Source organism: Typopeltis vanoorti, chromosome 4, assembly GCF_054136105.1.
Source record: "Typopeltis vanoorti isolate ZY-2024b chromosome 4, IOZ_Tvanoo_1.0, whole genome shotgun sequence".
Taxonomy (NCBI): Eukaryota; Metazoa; Arthropoda; class Arachnida; order Uropygi; family Thelyphonidae; genus Typopeltis; species Typopeltis vanoorti.
This window is the reverse complement of record NC_143552.1, coordinates 140,693,579-140,711,724: the sequence shown is the minus strand read 5'-3', so window position 1 is coordinate 140,711,724 and position 18,146 is coordinate 140,693,579. Positions and strand designations below refer to the sequence as shown.

At 33.2% G+C, this 18,146-nt stretch overlaps 1 protein-coding gene across 7 annotated transcripts in view; it reads left to right on the top strand.

Annotated features, from left to right (window-relative positions):
- The window catches only part of LOC150107723 (transducin-like enhancer protein 4), a 220,001-nt gene extending 203,460 nt beyond the window's left edge, over window positions 1-16,541 (top strand). For all 7 annotated transcript variants that reach the window (XM_090391494.1, XM_090391491.1, XM_090391495.1 and 4 more), the window contains 5 exons: window positions 1,472-1,617; window positions 4,960-5,071; window positions 6,965-7,047; window positions 14,411-14,591; window positions 15,543-16,541. In XM_090391494.1, coding sequence (XP_090247620.1) covers window positions 1,472-1,617; window positions 4,960-5,071; window positions 6,965-7,047; window positions 14,411-14,591; window positions 15,543-15,650 — 630 coding nt within the window. In that variant the 3' untranslated portion in view covers window positions 15,651-16,541. The remainder of the gene's footprint in view (window positions 1-1,471; window positions 1,618-4,959; window positions 5,072-6,964; window positions 7,048-14,410; window positions 14,592-15,542) is intronic.
- The last annotated feature ends 1,605 nt before the right edge of the window (window positions 16,542-18,146 follow it).

Here is an 18,146-nt window from a genome sequence, read left to right as displayed (position 1 = left end):
CTTAACAAACATGTGCAAATGCTACCTCAGAGTTTGAGTCATTTCTCTGATAAATCTTATCTTAATTAAATTTAATTAAAAAAATTAATCTTAATTTTTTTATGTTCTTAAACCTATAATTAAAAGTTCTGGACTGGACAATTGTTTATATACCATCAATCTAGCTTAGGTTATCAACATGTATATTTTTAGATTAATCTAAAAATTAGCTGATATTTAATCAGCTAATTTTTTAGTTAAAGCGGCTTAAGTAAAGCATCGTTGATTTTAACTATAAATCAAGAGTTGCTGTTTTATGTTTCATAATACAGACATGCTTAGCACTTGCAGGTAATTAAAATAATTATTAAAAATCTTGCCTGATCCAGCACTCAATAGCTATAATAATAGTCATTATGTTTATCTTTAAAAACAATTCTGCATCTTTCAGTGTTACTTCCTTCTCTCAGATTAAAATTTTACATAGTTCTCTCTGGTTGCTCTTATTAATAAGATTTAATATTTGTTCAGAATCTAGGATTTTTCCCCTCATTTTTTTATTATTAATTGCTAATTTCTTCATTCTTTAACAACTTTTTAATTTTGTAGCATTATTTTGTTATTCGATCAGCCTAACGAAAATTTTCTAGTTAATGTTTCTTTTTTTCTTCCCTACTGATAAAATAGGAAAGCATCATTTCGTATTTATTGCTATAGCATGTTATCAATGTATTATTACTGTATGTGTACAAATGCTACCTGTATGTATTTTATTTTATTCATTGCATAAAACTATTTGGTATTCAAGTATTGTATATGTGTATGTCGGTGGGATATTAAGTTACAACTGATTAATAATTAAATAGTGCAAATATTAAATTTATAATAAATAATTAAAATTAAGATAATTTTTATTTTCTACCATGCAGGAAGCATTCTTTAATTAAAACATGTCTCCATAATATAGTCTGAATAGCATGTACCATTCAGTGGTTATGAACTTGTTTCAAATCAAGTTCTTTCCAACTCCGTTCCTTTTTTTGGGATGCAAGGACACTTATAAAGACTTTTCAAGTAAAGGTGGGTTGGCTGGTCATGTGTAGAATTGTAGAATGCAAAGATTTTCTCTCCTGCTTCCCCACTTTTCTTCAAATCAGAAAAACTTACCAGTGGACAATACACAATTGGCAGAGTAAAATTAGTTTAAAGATCCTAGTTACTTAGCTATTACAAGCAACCTGGTCTAATATTGTAAATGGAAGATGAGATGCAAAAAAGTATTTACCAAAATTAGGAAAAATTAACAGATCAATAAATGATCATCAAATTATTATTAAACTTGAAATGAGGGACATAGTCAGTGTATTATTTCCAGAATTTATTTTGATAAACAATGAGTAGAATTCATCAACTCTATAGATTAATCATCTAATTTATAGTTGTTTTTTTTTATGCAGATTACAATTAGTTTTTTTTTCTTCTTCTCACCTAGCCAACACCTCGTATTAAGGCAGAACTAACCTCAAGTGCTCCAGCCTGCTATGCATTAGCCATTAGTCCAGACTCTAAGGTGTGCTTTAGCTGCTGTAGTGATGGTAATATTGCAGTCTGGGATCTACACAATCAAAATTTAGTCAGGTAAACAAATTTTGTTCATTTTAAACTATGTCATGATTCTTTCTCAAAAGATAAAATAATAATTGTAAGGGCTGTTATATAGATTAGCTTTCATTAGTCACCATAACTGTATTCTTTAATATAGAATGCTGCATTATATATAACTCAGTTATATACTGCAGCAATTACTTCTTCTCTTGCTCTTTTTTTTTTTCTGTCATGTGAATATACGATATCTTTGAAAAATTATATTTTGATTTGTAAAGAAGTTAAAAACAACCATAGATATTTCATCATTATAGGGCTTGACAAATGTACTCACCTGTGGTGAGTAGATTTTGCTTGCTGCCAAGTAACTGCAGAATGAACAAAATATTTTTTTATTTAATAAAAAAAATAATAAAAAAACTTCTCCAACCATGGTATAGCATTATTAACCATTGTGGAACTCCTGTTGACTTATCGGAACATGTCATTAAAATACTGGGTGATCTTGGCAAGTTTTTTTTTTTTTTTTTTTTTTTTTTTGTATGGCAAGCAGGATTTTGCATAAATATACATTTAAACTAATAACCAACATGAAACCATACTACATAATGATGTGTAGTATGTTTCAAGATTGGCAATTAGTTTAAATATAGACTTTATAAAAATGACAGTAAACATGTTTCTCTTTGGGATTACATACATATAATATTGCTCAGGAAAGTTCTGTGGAAAATTTGAAAATAGCAATAAAAGAAAAAAGAAGATACTATTATATTAGAGTAGCAAAGAAAAATTGGTGTTATCTTGGTCAGCCTGAAAGCAAAGATCCAGTACTACAAATGTGTCACTTCAGTAAGATAATTATAGAGATCTAACTCTGGATAATACTTTCATGAATAAGTTCATTATTTTGAACTAAAAGCATCCATGCAAAGGAGGAAAAACAGTTTTTTGATCTTTCATGCAGTAAAAGCCAATTTCTTTCTTATAGTATTTTCACTCTTTTTGTGGCAGCTGACCATGATGGTAAGATTAATGGATAGCATTATAATTCCTTCTGCATTTGTTGGATCACTAGAAAAAATGCAATCCATATATGCTAAAAATTAGTAATATGAAAAAAACAAATGTTTAGTAATTCCATTCAATTTAATTAATCTCAATTTAATACTACCAAAACATTACTTATTTTTCTGGCTTGGCTAAGTTAACTATATAAACTGTGTTGCCTGGCAACATAGATGGAACTGGCAGGATTTTTTCTGACAGAGCAGATAAATCAGCCTGAAATATGTATTTTGATAATGAAACAGACTCTGGACCTTCAGGCTCCCATGAAATTTGGTGTAAATGATCCATGCCTCAAATAGGAACTGTATCTTTATTTTATGATGCATTAACTATTAAAATAGGTATGTTTCTATACTGCTTCTTTAACAGTCAAAAACAACACATACCATTAGGAAAAAACTGAATTCCATTAAGAACACGAGGAACATTTTTCTAAACCTCTTTTTAATTAAAGCCAAATTAGTTTGTTTTGGGTAGCAATGGCAGGTTCCTTCCTTAGAAACGGTTTTTCTCTCTTTTTAATAAACAAACCAGATGATGAACATGCATGCATGCATGCACAATAGACAGAATATACTTGCCTCAGACTTTAATCACAGTATTAATTCTAAAAATCATTTGAGGCTTAACCTGTCAAGAAATGTTTCCAAATATTTAGTAGCATCTCTGCTTCAAACTGTTGTATATATCTCAGTTCTCTGATTACGAGAGTTGTAAATAAAGCACTGGCAAAACTATCAGGAGACAGTCGGTAACTCAAATGTTACTGTTGATGGATAGAGACACTAGTTGTATGTACTTTACATGCCCACAAGGCGACACAGTTCATTCTAACAAGTGTTCTTGTTAGAATGAGAGAAGTGGTTAAAGTTAATGTCTTGTGTGCAATGCTCTAAGGTATGTTCACACAATTAGCACAATCCTTCATCAAGGTCCAGGTTGCATGAGGCAAACTGCAAGTGACTTATTGTCACCTTAGGGAAGCCTGTGGCGACAGTGCCCTACCATACCGGACTGTCATAAGATACGGCAGGATCTCAGTCGTAAGATACAGCAGGATCTCATCCCTCCACAAAGTGGGGGGTGAGATCACCCAGATGATAATTGCCTTACATAACAATCTACCATTTCAGATGAACATGTGGAGCTTGTTCAGAGACTCTTAGTAGTTGTTGACAATGGATGTCTGTCAGTTGGTCCAGAAAACTAGGATAAACCAAAGTGTTTGGCAAATCCTAAAAGAGAGGCTCAGCATGTGCAAAATTTTAGCTCATTGAGTTCCACATTACTTGACTGAAATGCAAAAACACAGTTGCTGGCCTCTATCTGGAACATTATGAAAATGAAGGGGATGCATTCCTGAATTGTATCATGGCTATTGATGAAACTTTGGCAAAGGCTTATGAGCCTGAACTGAAGAGACAATACAACAAAGGATGCAATTCTGGATCATCCTGTCCGAAAAAAACTTCACTAGGAACCAAACAAAGTTAGTCATGCTGATAGTCACTTACAACGTTCAAGGTGTCATTTGTCATCATGGTGTGCACCAAGAGCAAACTTTTAATGCACAGTACTGTCGATAATTTCTGGAGCACCATTTGCATCTGGCTTTAAGGAGAAAGTGACAATTTTTTTCATGTGTTCTCCATGTTTGTTGCATGATAATGCATCATGTCATGTGTCGCAATTGGCGATAGAGATGTTGGACAGGTGGCAGTGGGAAGTATTGAAACATCCTCTGTATCCACCAGGTATGAGTCCTTGTGATTCAACTTGGTCTCCAAAATGAAAGAATTTTTCAGAGGTCTGCATTTTGCAACGTGCAAGAGGTTCTTCGAGCAGTAGGTTGCACTACCAGTGATATCAATAGTCAATACTCTGCTGATGGTATCCAGTGACTCCAACAAATTTGGAAATAGGTGCAGAACATGGCAGGAGATTACATTGAAGGGATGTAATTGTATAAAATTGATGACTAAATATTTTACATTTTGTGCATATGCTGCCACTACTTTATTTACAATCCTCATATAGCATAACTAGCTGAAATGGCTAAATGATATAATTTTGAGACTACGTTATACCAATATTTTTAGAGTGTTTGGTTTTGAATTCATTGTAATGTCATTAATTATTTCTGTGTGAAATCTTTTTTTGTTCTTTGAATGGTTATGTTATTTTGATACTTTATTTTAAATTAGTGTTCAGGGGAAAAGAGGTTCTGTATAGTGTTATTTTTTAGTTTTGTTGAAATGAGTAAGTGTTTTGCTAAAAATTTATTTTTTTTGTAAATCACTACAGGCAATTCCAGGGTCATACAGATGGTGCCAGTTGTATTGATATCTCAAGCGATGGAACAAAATTGTGGACTGGAGGTTTGGATAATACAGTCAGGTCTTGGGATCTTAGAGAGGTTAGTTATTTATGATAAGATATTTACATTTTGTATAGGTTCTAAATATTGTTATATCAATATGTGCAAGCTCCTACCAAAGGAAGAAAGAATAAGATACCAATGTTTATATTTAATGTAGCCAAAGTAGCTTGACACTGAAATATTTTGTTGTATCACAAACTGAATTGTATAGTACTGTACCTAATGCTCGTTTTATTTCATTATTATTTTTATATTTACAAAATACATACAATCATAAAATTTTATATATATAGGGACACTGATGAATATATTCACTGGATAACAAACCTTCTTGAATAGATTTTTAATATATATTTCCATCCACCCATTTCTCATCCATCTAAGATGGATTGAATCCCTTAATTAGGAGCTGTAGGCAATTGACCATTTTCAGTCAATGTCTACAAGCAAGTGAAGTAATGTAACTCACTTGCCATTCCTGTCTGTTCTGAGTACTGTTTCCTGGAGAAAAAGCCCTCTACCTCCATGTGAGACTGGTTGACTCACCATATGATTGAAAAGACTTGGTAAAGGTTCCTCTCACCATAGATGGATTCGAACCCGGGTCTTTTCAACAATCTAGGGGCTTGTCTATACCAACTGAGCTATGGAGGCACTTTTAACATATTTAGCACATTATAGAAACATTTTTATGAAAGTGAATAAAAAGAAGCTACATTAGTAAATGCAAAAATGGTTATTTTACTAGAGGCAGAGGTCTCATTTCAAGCAGTTAATAAACATTTTGTATATGTTCTGTTTATTTACTTGAATGTTGAAACATAACAGTAGTGTCTTGTAATCTTACAGCAGAAAAATTGAGCATTTCATAAGAGCATTTAAGTTAAAGTTTCTGTTTTGACAGGTTAATTATTATTTACTTATTAAATAATGTATTGTCTCTTTCTCCAACAGAATTATTGCCATATCATGCTGATAAATTATAAGTTGCTAAATCCATAAAATATAATGCATCAGCATCATTCAAGGATTCATATTCTCTGTATGAATGAAATAATAATGAATGGCTTAAAACAAAGCTATAATCTGCTCCATGCCCATCTATTTGCCATTTTAAGATTTTTTTTTAATTGGCATTCTTTTCTGTCATTTGTTTTGCAAGTGCAGTTGAAATTTGTGTTTATGCATGTATGTTTTATACACAATCTCATTTTACTATGTATTGTGATATCTACTCACTTTGCATGTGATGAATGATGGATTGCATCGACGGAGAAATGCTGAATGTTGTTTGACCTTGAGTTCATTTCCACTCTAAAATCACTCAAATGACTGATCATTTTATGTAGTGATACTAATAAAATAAAGAAATTATAAAGCCTTTGAGAGAACAAAAGTGACAAAAAAAATTCAATGATAAATGGACTTTGGTTTTAATCTACATATTTTTTTATGTTAATCCCATATCTAGATGGTTGGGAATCTGTGGCATATTAGAGTTATGAGTGATGTAGATACCTAAAAACTCTGCTCTAGAGACATTTTTAAGCATACTGGTGGTGTCATACTAAGTGGTAAAAATCTACTACCTATAAAGACATGGGATATAGATCTAGCAATCAATTTGGACTAAGACTAGAGAAAAAGGACATTTTTCCCTATATATTTCACTCTACTGAGAATTCTCACAGATTGTGAATGCATGATGCAACTGTGTCCTATTCAGCATGCAGCATGATTTGAAATTTTGGCAATTTTTGTTTTGACCTTTTCCCCTCTGCACTGATATGTTTGAAAATTGCACTTGTATGGTTGTTAATATTATAGTTAAAATTATATCTTATTAAACAAGCAAGATGAAACATTTTATATTGTATATACTCAATTTATCAATGTAAAATTTATAAATTTTTCTCATCTCTTCCTTAGGGACGGCAGCTTCAGCAGCATGACTTTACCTCACAAATATTTTCATTAGGTTACTGTCCTACAGGAGAGTGGCTAGCTGTAGGGTAAGTTTCATTTTGTTACCATTATACTAGATCAAGCCAGTTTCACTACAAAGTGATTATTATAAAAAATATTAGATTGTACGCATTTTTGCATATATGACTGGCAAACCTTTTCCACTTGTAAAGATTTCCCAGTACTGTTTTTGTTTTTCCTTTTGGAATAAATTCTTTTGGAAATAAATAGTATAGTTATAAAAATACATTTCAAGAAAAAAAATATTTTCTTTAAATTCATTTAAAGAAAAAGAGAGAGAGAGAAAAAAAATACACACACATATATATATTTATTGCCCCCCCCCTCCCATGTTCAAAGTAAATAGAAATTTATGCTCATTTAGATGCATGTTGAATCAGTAGCGCACTCAGGATTTAATCTTGGGGGGGGGGGGTTGAGTAGACGATTTGAGAGAATACACACTATGCATCACATCTGACCTATGACTGAGCATCTGCAATGATCGCTAATTCATAAGTAGTATAGAAATAGAAGACATGACACAACATAAATTTAAAAAAAAATGAATTATGGAAAATTTTCTAATGTTTTTTTTTTTCCTTTTTATTGGGGGGGGGGGCTTTGCCCCCCCCCTCTGGGTGCACCACTGTGTTGAATGAATGTTTATGTCTGGTATATTCCACTTGAATTGAAGACTGTTGTTGAATAATTATTTTATTAAGTTTAAATCTCTACTAGTTTTGCATTATAGCACACTGATATTGCATTGATTGAGTTAAGCAACAAGCATACTAACAGTAATGCAGAATATTTCAAATAGACTAACAGTCTTGTATTTGCATGATTCATGTTCTATTCATATAGCTAGGCTATGTGATGAGTAGAATGTTAAAGATCTGCATGTGTCAGGTTTATGATGAAAGACAAATGGCACACGATGTAGGATCATACTTTGTTTCCTGTTTCACTGATCAGGTTTTTTTTTAACATTGCTGATGACTGATTGCTCTGATGAAGAAGTTGTAATCAATATAGGCTATTTTTTACACTGCCTTGATAACTGATGATTTGTCTCTGTTGTATATGCTCCTAGTTCTGATTAATATATTTTTTTCCTCCATGTTTTCAACCTTATGTTTTGACATGCATATCTCTTCTGACTGGCTTGTTTGTCTTGCATAGTGAATTCCAAACGAACAAGTGATCCTGTACACTCCTGGTTTTTGAATAATGAATGGGAAGGTTTTAGGTTGAAGATGACTCGAGATATTGTTTAGGAGTATATAAGATCATGTGTTGCTTCTTCTTCAACCTTTTGGTTCTCTCCACTGCTGGATGAGGGTCAACCCCATGATCCAGACCATTCGGTTTTCTGCCTCTCTCATCCATCTTGCTCCTGCAATTTGTTCCAGTTCATCCCTTCACCTTCTTCTTGGTCTTCCTTCATCCATTGGTCTCCACTCTGTTGTTTTTTTTAGTCCATCTCCCGTCACTGCATCTGGCAATATGGCCAGTCCATCTCCACTTAACCTGTTTAATGTATTTTACAATATCCATGACACCTGTTTGAGATCTTATCCAGGTATTTGTCTTCCTATCTCTTAATGTTATTTTTAGCATACTTCTCTCCATGCGATGTTGTGTTGTTTCTCAGCTTTTTGTTTAGGGCTTCTGTTAAAGTTCATGTTTCTCCTCCGTATGTTAGAACAGGAAGTATACACTGGTCGAAAGCTTTCCTTTTTAGACTCATAGGGATGTTACTTCTGAATGTCTCACATTTTCCCATAAGCCATCCATCCAAGGTGAATTCTTCATTCAATCTCTTTTCTTTGGCAATCCTCAAAGGATAACAATTGGCCCAAATATACATATGAACTAACTTGTTCTATTTCATGGTTTTCAACTTTGACAGTTCTATGGTTTATGTACTTATTCATCATTATTTTTGTTTTTTCTCTATTTATTTTTAATCCAATTACTCTGGAGGCTTCATTTAGCTGATTTAGCCTTTCTTCCAGATCTTCAAGATTATCTGCTATTAGGACAATATCATCTGCAAATTTCAGATGATGCAGCCTTTCTCCATTTATGTTTATTCCTTTTGTTTCCCAATCAAGGCTTCTAAAGACTTCCTTTAGTGCAGCTGTAAATAATTTGGGAGATATGGTGTCGCCTTGCCAGATGCCTTTTTGTATTGGGAACTTTTCACTGTTTTTATATAATTTAATTACAGAAGTTGCATTATTGTAAATATGTTTTAGTGTTTCAATATATGGTTTCTCAGTTCTCTGGGTTTCAAGTGCTTTTAGTGTTGCAGATGTTTTAATGGAATCAAATGCTTTTTTGTAGTCTGTATAGGCCAGACAAGGCCTATATAGACTATGGGTTAAAGAGTTTATTGTATTCAATTGATTTTTCAGTGAGCTGTCTTAATGTATGAATATGGTCCAAAGTATTGTAATTCTTTCTAAATCCAGCTTGTTCACAGGATTGCATTCCCCTCTAGTTTAGATTTTATTCTATTATTTATAATTTTTGTGAAGACTTTATATATGGTGGGGAGTAGTCTTATAGGTCTGTAGTTTTTAATTTCTTCCTTATTGCCCTTTTTAAAAATTAATATTAGAAGTGAATTGTTACAATTTTTTGGAATTTTTCTCTGTTTTAGGCATTTATTAAAGAGTTTAGTCAGCTGTTTGATGACAAGGCTTCCTCCAGTTTTAAGAAGTCTACCATAATTCCATCTTCTCCTGGGGATGTTGCTTAACTTCAACATAATATCAGTTTCATTTTTATTTCATTCTCCTGCCATAATGCACACAAAACTAGTAGAGATTTAAACTTATAAAATAATGCTTCAATTAGTCCCTTATTGAACTTCATTGACAGTTGTCTTATCTGGGCTCAAGTTATAGCAGAATAAGTGGAAGTAATTTTTGCTTTTTCCTGGTTTGTAAATATATTTTATAAAAAGTGGTAGAGAGAGAGAGCTTGAGTACATGTAAATTTTGATTAATTTCCTGATTCATCAGCTGTGTGTGACTTAACCAGTATTTTGTGAACTTTTTTTTGTTTTAATTTCTTATAAAAATGTGTTGGAAGATATTTCTTTCAGTTCATTTCCTCATTGAATGATGCCCTTAAAAATACTGTTTTGTTTTCATATTACATTTAGCTTTGAAATTTACTTACTTTAAAATAAGTAAATTCTATAAATTTACTTTTTAGGGTTTTTAATTAAAAAAACTTTTTAATTAAATAGTTTAGCTTGTTTATTTAAAATGAATATGATGCTGTGCTTCCATATTTTCAGCTCTAAACAGCACAGAATATTATATATATTGTCAATAAATAATGTTACAAAAATAGGTGATATGTGTGTATGTGCCAAAGCCTTACTAAATAAATTTTAAATTGACAAAACATTTAATATAAACAGAAAAATACAGAGAAACGATGACACAAACTTAATTATATAAAATCTATTAAATAAATGAAGTTTTGTTTTTATCTTAGAAAAATTGTTTCATGAATGAATTTTTATGAAAGAAATTTTGATATAGGATATTAAACAATAGTAAATTGCCTATGGTAATGGGATAAAAAGAGCTATAGTGAATTATGCGATATTTGACCTTCCTTGGTTCCGGAGAAGGATAAATTAGTTGTTTTAAAAACTGGATGTTAGGATGTGAAGTTCATTGTTCAGATAATAGACAAAACTGCAAATTATAGACATCAGAATTATAACTTTCCAGTTGTAGATGAAGGTTAGATGTTCACATAATAGATAAAATTGCAAATATCAGACATAAGAATAATTAATTTTTGGATAGTAGATTTTCGAGAAAGTCAGACATTCTTTTCTCATTCAAATATCTTGTGTAGCTCAGTAGATGTGGTGTTTGCACACCACGGCGCTTGACTGCATGAAGGAAGACTTCTTGGTTTCGAATTTAGTCGGCAACTAGAGGAAATTTTTCTAAGCCTTTTTTTCAACTGGTTCCCAAGTTAATCACTCTCTGGCAAGGGCAAGCAGGTTTTTTCTCCCAGAAACTCTGTTTTTTCGTCTCGTAAACTCAAGAAAATCGACTGTAGAACCCACACTATTTCAGACATTTAATATATTGTGTTAGGGTTAGGGACCACGAGATGACGGCACTTGTTGAGCCATCTCTTTTACTGTGTACCGCTTAATTAGCCTTGGGCCAGCTATCTCTAATTGGGTACCGGTGGAGATTGAACTGCCCACTTAGTCTCCAAAAGTTACATAGGACTAAAATGGCCTCGCCTACTCCCTATATGGGAATAAAAGGCGTTAGCTTTTTTTGATATCTGTGCACATTTAATTACATCTCTCATCTTCATTTGGAATGTGGGTTTTTTAATGAATTGTATGTTTAATATGATATAGAAGATTTCTTCCCTCTGTTTTATACACTCATCCAAGGAATTAATATATGTAAAACCATGAAACAAGGGACATAATTTTTTTTATGTGTCTTTGGATTTTATCCATTTCTAAATAGTCATTTGAAAGGAATACACTTAAGCCAAATTATTCTTAATGCTGTCAAATCTTTATTCTTTAAAAATATCATTTAGTTTTATAAAGAAAGAGAAGTCATTTCAGAGAGTAAGGTTGTTGGAGTGATTAAGATGGATCGCTTCTTTTTTGAAAAACTTTTGCTGACAGTGTATTGTGAGTTGGCCTTATAGTTACTTATCTATCTGAATGAGCAAATTTCTTATTTTTTCACTGATCCAGTTTTAGGCTTCTTCGTTAACATTTTCCTGATATCAAAACCCTTGCTCATGACTACATGATACTTGTAGACTTATTTCAAGTTTTTCTCTCTCTCTTGTAAATTCGTAAACATTTCAGACTGCTGAAATTTTGATATTATTTCAATATATGTTAATTTACTGAGACTATTGATATTAATTTTAATATTAATAGCTCAGTAAAATCATTCAATACTTTATTCAGTACCAATATACACACTTTGTATATTGGTGATCCTCAACTTTTTTGTCAACAGCAAAGGTTGGTCGATTGGTAGAGCCTCTGCTACTAATGGCTCATGCAAAAAGTTAAGCAAGTTTGAGTGCAGTTAGTAGTTGGAAGGGTTCAATCATTCAATGCTATTGGCACACTCTCCCTCGATGAGTCTCTGGAACCCCTGGAGGTGTCGCATAATAATAATAAACAGTCTAAAAGCTTCACCATATACCAAAGAAAAATTGACATGTTTTTAATTCTAATAAAATGATATTTAGTTGGCTTAATTCAATAAAATACTTGCACTGGGAAATCCATGCATGTACTACAGAATGATCTCGATGTGAAACTGAAACAAAGAATTGTTTATTTTAAATTGAAGCAATTTTTCAGAATAATTATTCCTGACTTGCTTGCTGCTCAACCAATTTATGAAATTTACAGCACAAGAAACAACATGTAAGGAGTCAAATGTGTCTCAATTCCCTATTTTATTTCCATAATGTAATTTATATATTGGAGTAATCAGTTGTGATCAACGATAGGTTTCTTTTGTGATTAGACAAAATATTTCTTGCGAATGTAATAAAAAAGTGTCAGTTGTGTTTTAGCATCTTCCCCCTCCTCCATTACTATTTTTGCCTACTGTTTTATGTCTTTCAAGTTGGTTTCCGCCACTCATTCAATATCAGTGATGTCCTTTGATTGAACAGATCTAGATTCCAGTCTTATCTATAACACAAAGACCCTTTATAACATAAAAAATTGATTAGCAAGACTTATGTGAAGATCTAGTTACTGTTCCAAAAAACATAATCAATTATCGGTATTTTCAGAGAAAACCTTCATAGCTCTGTCAGCATTAATGCTGTTTGGTTGGAAAGACATGGTTTGAATCCCACCTAAGATGTGAAGAACCTTTATGAGAGCTTGTCAATCTAAGGTGGTCTTGTACAGAGATGACAGAGCTTTTCTTTCTGGAAACTGGTTTTTCATCCTGAAAATCTGGGCAGAAGAACAAACACAATTTATAGACAATACAGATAGGATTAATCTCCTAATTATTAGTATTAATCAGGTTTCTAAGAAGCAGAGTTACTGAATTATGACAAACCAATGAGCCTAATGCAAAAGGGAAGGTGAATCATTCTCAAAGAAATGGAGCTACATGAACTTTACATTCAGAAATTCCCTAAATCTTTGTCTTTTGACTGAAGGTAGGTTGGCTGGTCTTATATGAGGGGGGGGGGGGTAATTGAAGGTCTTTCATTCATAAATACACATACTCTCCATACAGGAATTAGCACCACCCTATCAGAGCACACTAACTGGATTTATATGAAGCCAAATCACTGGACAGTGAGAGACATTGAGTTTACAGTGTTAAAAGAGATAGTGAGGTGAAAGTGATTTTAATCTTCTTTAAAACTACTCATTGCATCCTTAACATTCTATTAGTTGGTATCAGTGGCGCACTCAGGGTTTAATCTTGGTGGGGCTGAGCACTCAAGATTTAATCTTTGGGGAGGGATGATTTGAGAATGCACACTGCAGATGCTCAGTCATAGGAATATGACTGAGCATCTGCACTGATAGCCAATACATGATACCCGTGATCTCCTCTAGCCCGGCTCAGGCAAACAAAGGAGCACTCAGTCCACCCGAGCACTACTTCGTTCTCCTTGTATTCACAGCAGCCATGATTCTCGAGAGCTATAGGGTATTCCCACCTTATGTGACTGCTAATTCATAAGTGGCATAGAAATGGAAGACACAACATAGATAAAAGGAAAAGATTTTTGGAACATTTTCTAGTGTTTTTTTTTTTTTTTCCCTTTTTCTTTTGGGGGGACAGCCCCCCTGGTACGCCGCTACTTGGTATCAAGTTTATAAGTACACCAGTGCTGCATAAATTTTGACAGTTTGGATTGTCTCCAAAAATGACAATCATTAAAATGCTAGTGTTGTTTTTTTTATGGGTGGGGGATTGGTTTGAAATGGGGTGTAACAGAGCCAGCTATACACTGTTTGCTGGTTTAGCAGTAAAAGTATCATGCACAAAAATTATTATAATGCTGCTGATAATAGTTAAGAATTATGGAATGCCAGTTGTAACATATGTTTATTTTTGGCACACTATTTGAAAATTGCAGTAGTAATGTGCTGTTTCTTTTTTTTCCACAATATTCTTTAGAAACATTCATAGCATGTTTATCATAAAGCTTGCTTAATCAACACCAAAACATAATGCATATTTTGAGAGATAAAGGCCTATCATTTGTTCTTCACCTCGCAATGTTGCATCCTCTAGTAATTACAGATTTATTGTGGTGAACATATACCATTTTAATTTTTGTATGTGGCATTCCACGTTAGTAATGATTTCATATTTTACTTATTTACAGAATGGAAAGCAGCAATGTAGAAGTTCTTCACTGTACCAAGACAGATAAATACCAGTTACATTTACATGAAAGCTGTGTTCTTTCCCTCAAATTTGCATACTGTGGCAAGTGGTTTGTCAGCACAGGAAAAGATAATTTATTGAATGCTTGGCGAACTCCTTATGGTGCTAGCATTTTTCAGGTGAGTATTTTCCCCACTTATGTAGGTTGAACTGATTGTGTTGCAATAAAATTACCATTGCACACACAAAAGTGAATGTTATGTTATTATTAGAAGCCACATGAATAGGTCTCTCTCTTATTCAATTACAAATCTTAATTCAGTTTTGTTCTCCTTCAGGCATTATTTAACTATAACAGTAGTTATCTGTGACTATGAATAAAAATGCAACTGAGAATTTTTCTTTTTTCCATTTAAACCATTGCAGTTGAAACAGATCTTTTTAATATATATAAGGATAAACAATAAAGCAGGAGAATAAACACTCCTAAAAAATAATTTTATATTTGGACATCTCATCTTGATTTTTCAGATACAGTTGACTCTTACTATAGCAGACACCATTATAACAAAATCACTCAGCACACACAGTGAACTACTGAATGTCCCAGCTAGTCTTAAAATCACTATGCTATGCTAAAGGAAATTCATTGTAGCAAACTATCCACTAGAACAAACTATTCTTGTGGTCCTTTGCAGTTTGCTATAGTGAGAGTCAGTGGTATTGAACCATTTTATGGAACTAATTAAAGCTAACTCATTCATATGTAGTTGTCTGTGTCTAAGATTTGACTGTCAGACTGTGAGTGAATATAATTATTATATTTTCTTGTTTATATGAAGTATTTTATTGCTTTTTGAGTATTTGAAGTATTTTATTGTTAATTAAATCAGTGGCTGGTGAATCTCCATTATGCATTTCTATGAGAAGTTGAGAATTTGATATAAGGTCTAATTTAGAAGCTTTGATTATCCTTGTAGTCATTACTTCTAAATCAGTCAATCAACGTTTCATCCTTTTGACATCTCCAACTTAAATCATTTAACTACATATGCAATTTTATGCAATAAATTTTCTCTTTCATCTGTTGTCTAAATATTTGGACTAATGTAGTATATTTGTCATTTCAGTCAAAAGAATCCTCTTCCGTGCTAAGTTGTGACATTTCTTCAGATGACAAATACATTGTGACTGGATCAGGGGACAAAAAAGCTACCGTCTACGAAGTCATCTATTGATGCATGAAGCAAACAGTTCCTCTTCACTTTACTTGCTGACACCAAATGTACAGTCATCTTAAAGATGAAGCACAAAAAATGTGTCTTTCATATGTAACTGGGAAATGTAGCAATCTGACTTTTGCACTGGTCACCAGGAGACTCTGCATGCTACAGAAGTGCTATCGTGTGCATATATATGTATATATGTGGGTTTATGTATATATACATGTATATGTTTGTGTGGGTATGTGGGTGCACATACCTTATATCTCCTGGACGAATCTCATTTGTCAGGCTGTGCCAAGATGTTTGGCTCCTACTTCCAAAAGTGTTGGTTGCGTAATGTACAGAAAGAAAGAAATGTGCAGGTTATTATGTGTAAAATATCTGGACAGATGTGGAACATTCCTGCTACCATTGTGATGACAGTTTGGATAAGTGGGTAGCATTTTGGAACTTTCGTCGTCGGAAGAAGTGACAACTGCAAGGCAGAAACAACTTGTAAATGTTGCTCAGGTCAAACCACATTCCACATGAATGACGACTTGTGGTCTCTTCGGTATGCTCACTCAAGTGATTCAGCCTGTTCCACTGCCATAGCAAGGGTGGGTCGTCATGGCTGCAAACGAAGCTGCCATTGCGTAACATCCTGCAGTACAGTCGTGCATCAGCATCTCCTCTTGGATCATCAACAAGGTTCCTAGAAATGTTTGACTACAGCTTAATTGTACTACACTCCCTGTGGCCCTTCAAACGCAAGCAAGTTGGGGATGAAGAAGCCACTGAAGGGTTGAAAAACTTTTTTTCAAATCTTGTGCCTGTATGTCTGTCTGGGCAGTGTTTGTGTCTGGAGTGTCATTTGGCAGTGTTTGGCATACTGAAAGATAATAAATATGTTGAAATAGAAAATTGTTAAGTTGCATTTCTTACTATTAGGTAAAAAATTGCTATTCAAATATGCAATACATATTTTAAATTCTAAAAATTCTAAAAGCAAAGTTTTTGATTTTAGAATTTACAAATATTTTATTTTAAACTCAGCTTTTGCTGTAATGCATATAAAGTTTAGTGAGTTTTATAGTTAAATTAAAAAGACATGATTATGAAATGCTGCTTGTATTAAGTAAATATACACAAGATAATTAGACATGCTCAGACCTTAATCATAATTAACAAAAGATGTTTAATTTTTCCTTGGCATGCCAGGCCCAATAGCCTGTCACAGCTAAGTAACCTTGGCTTCATAAAAACCTAATCATAATTCTATCCTAGATGGGGGATTCCCAAGTCTTTCTAGCCATAAAGGGGCAGTGTTATTGTTGACAAAGTACAGAAATTTTCAAGAAAGTGTTTATTCAAAAATTAATAGTGCATTTGTTCCACCTTTGATCTCAATGTGAGCCATAACAGTTTTGGAAAGTTATATAGTAGAAGCAACAACTATACACAATTTAAATAGAAAATTCCAGGATTTTTGATCCATTCTTCCAATTAGCAGTTTCTTAATCTTTAATAACCTAAAAGTGGAGTTTTGTGCTATGAAATTCGAATAGGGGAAAACCCACTGCTTTGCACATGCTCCATCTTCATTTTCTCTTGATTCACACAGTTTAAGATGTAGTTTCAGAATTAATAATTTTAAATTTATAAATTGTCTGCACAGTTAGCCGAGTGGTTATGTGCTCTGCGACCATATGCCTGGGAAAGGAGTGTCCTGCATTCGATTCTCGTCGCTGATGTGTGGAGCAAAGAATCTTTCTCAGACATAGCCAAGTTAGCCGGTCTTGGGTGTGGACTGCAAGTTTTTCTCCCCAGTTTATCTGGGTTTTTTTCTCCTGCAAAGCAGGCAAACCAGTCTTAAGAACACAACTCTTCACAGACTATTACATATGGTTGAGCGTGGGGTAAATAATGACCCCACCTCGTAGGGAGTTATGAAACTCAAAAATGGGAGGCAAAGGCCCTACATGGGGCTGTAGTGCCGAAGAAGAAGAAGAAATTTATAAATTATATTTATAAACTTGTAAAGTTTTATTTATAAAATTATTTCAAGTGGGGACATATCAGCAATTGCTGCAGAAATGTTAGAAGGATAGCTGTTGAATTGTCCCCTTTACAGAATATACTATACCAAATATAATCATTGAGATACAAGTTGAGTTCAAAATATCATTGAATTATACAATAATAAAGCCATGTTATTACAGATAATGATTTATTATTTCTCATACAGGCAGTTTATTATGAAATGATATAGTTCACCCACAGATTAGAGACCCTTCGACACGTCTGCGCATGTCAACAGAAGGAGAATCCATTCCGATAATAGAGTAATCAGTCCGTATTCTGGGATGAGATTGTAGTTAACTATGTTGCTTGTATAACAGTTTGAAAATTTTACCTATAAAGCACATGATTTCGCGTGTTGGCAACCAATTTGTACGTCCTTCATTTCCACTTCGTTTTTCCATGCTATCTCTATCTTGTTGGTCAAACTTCATAATATTCTCTAAT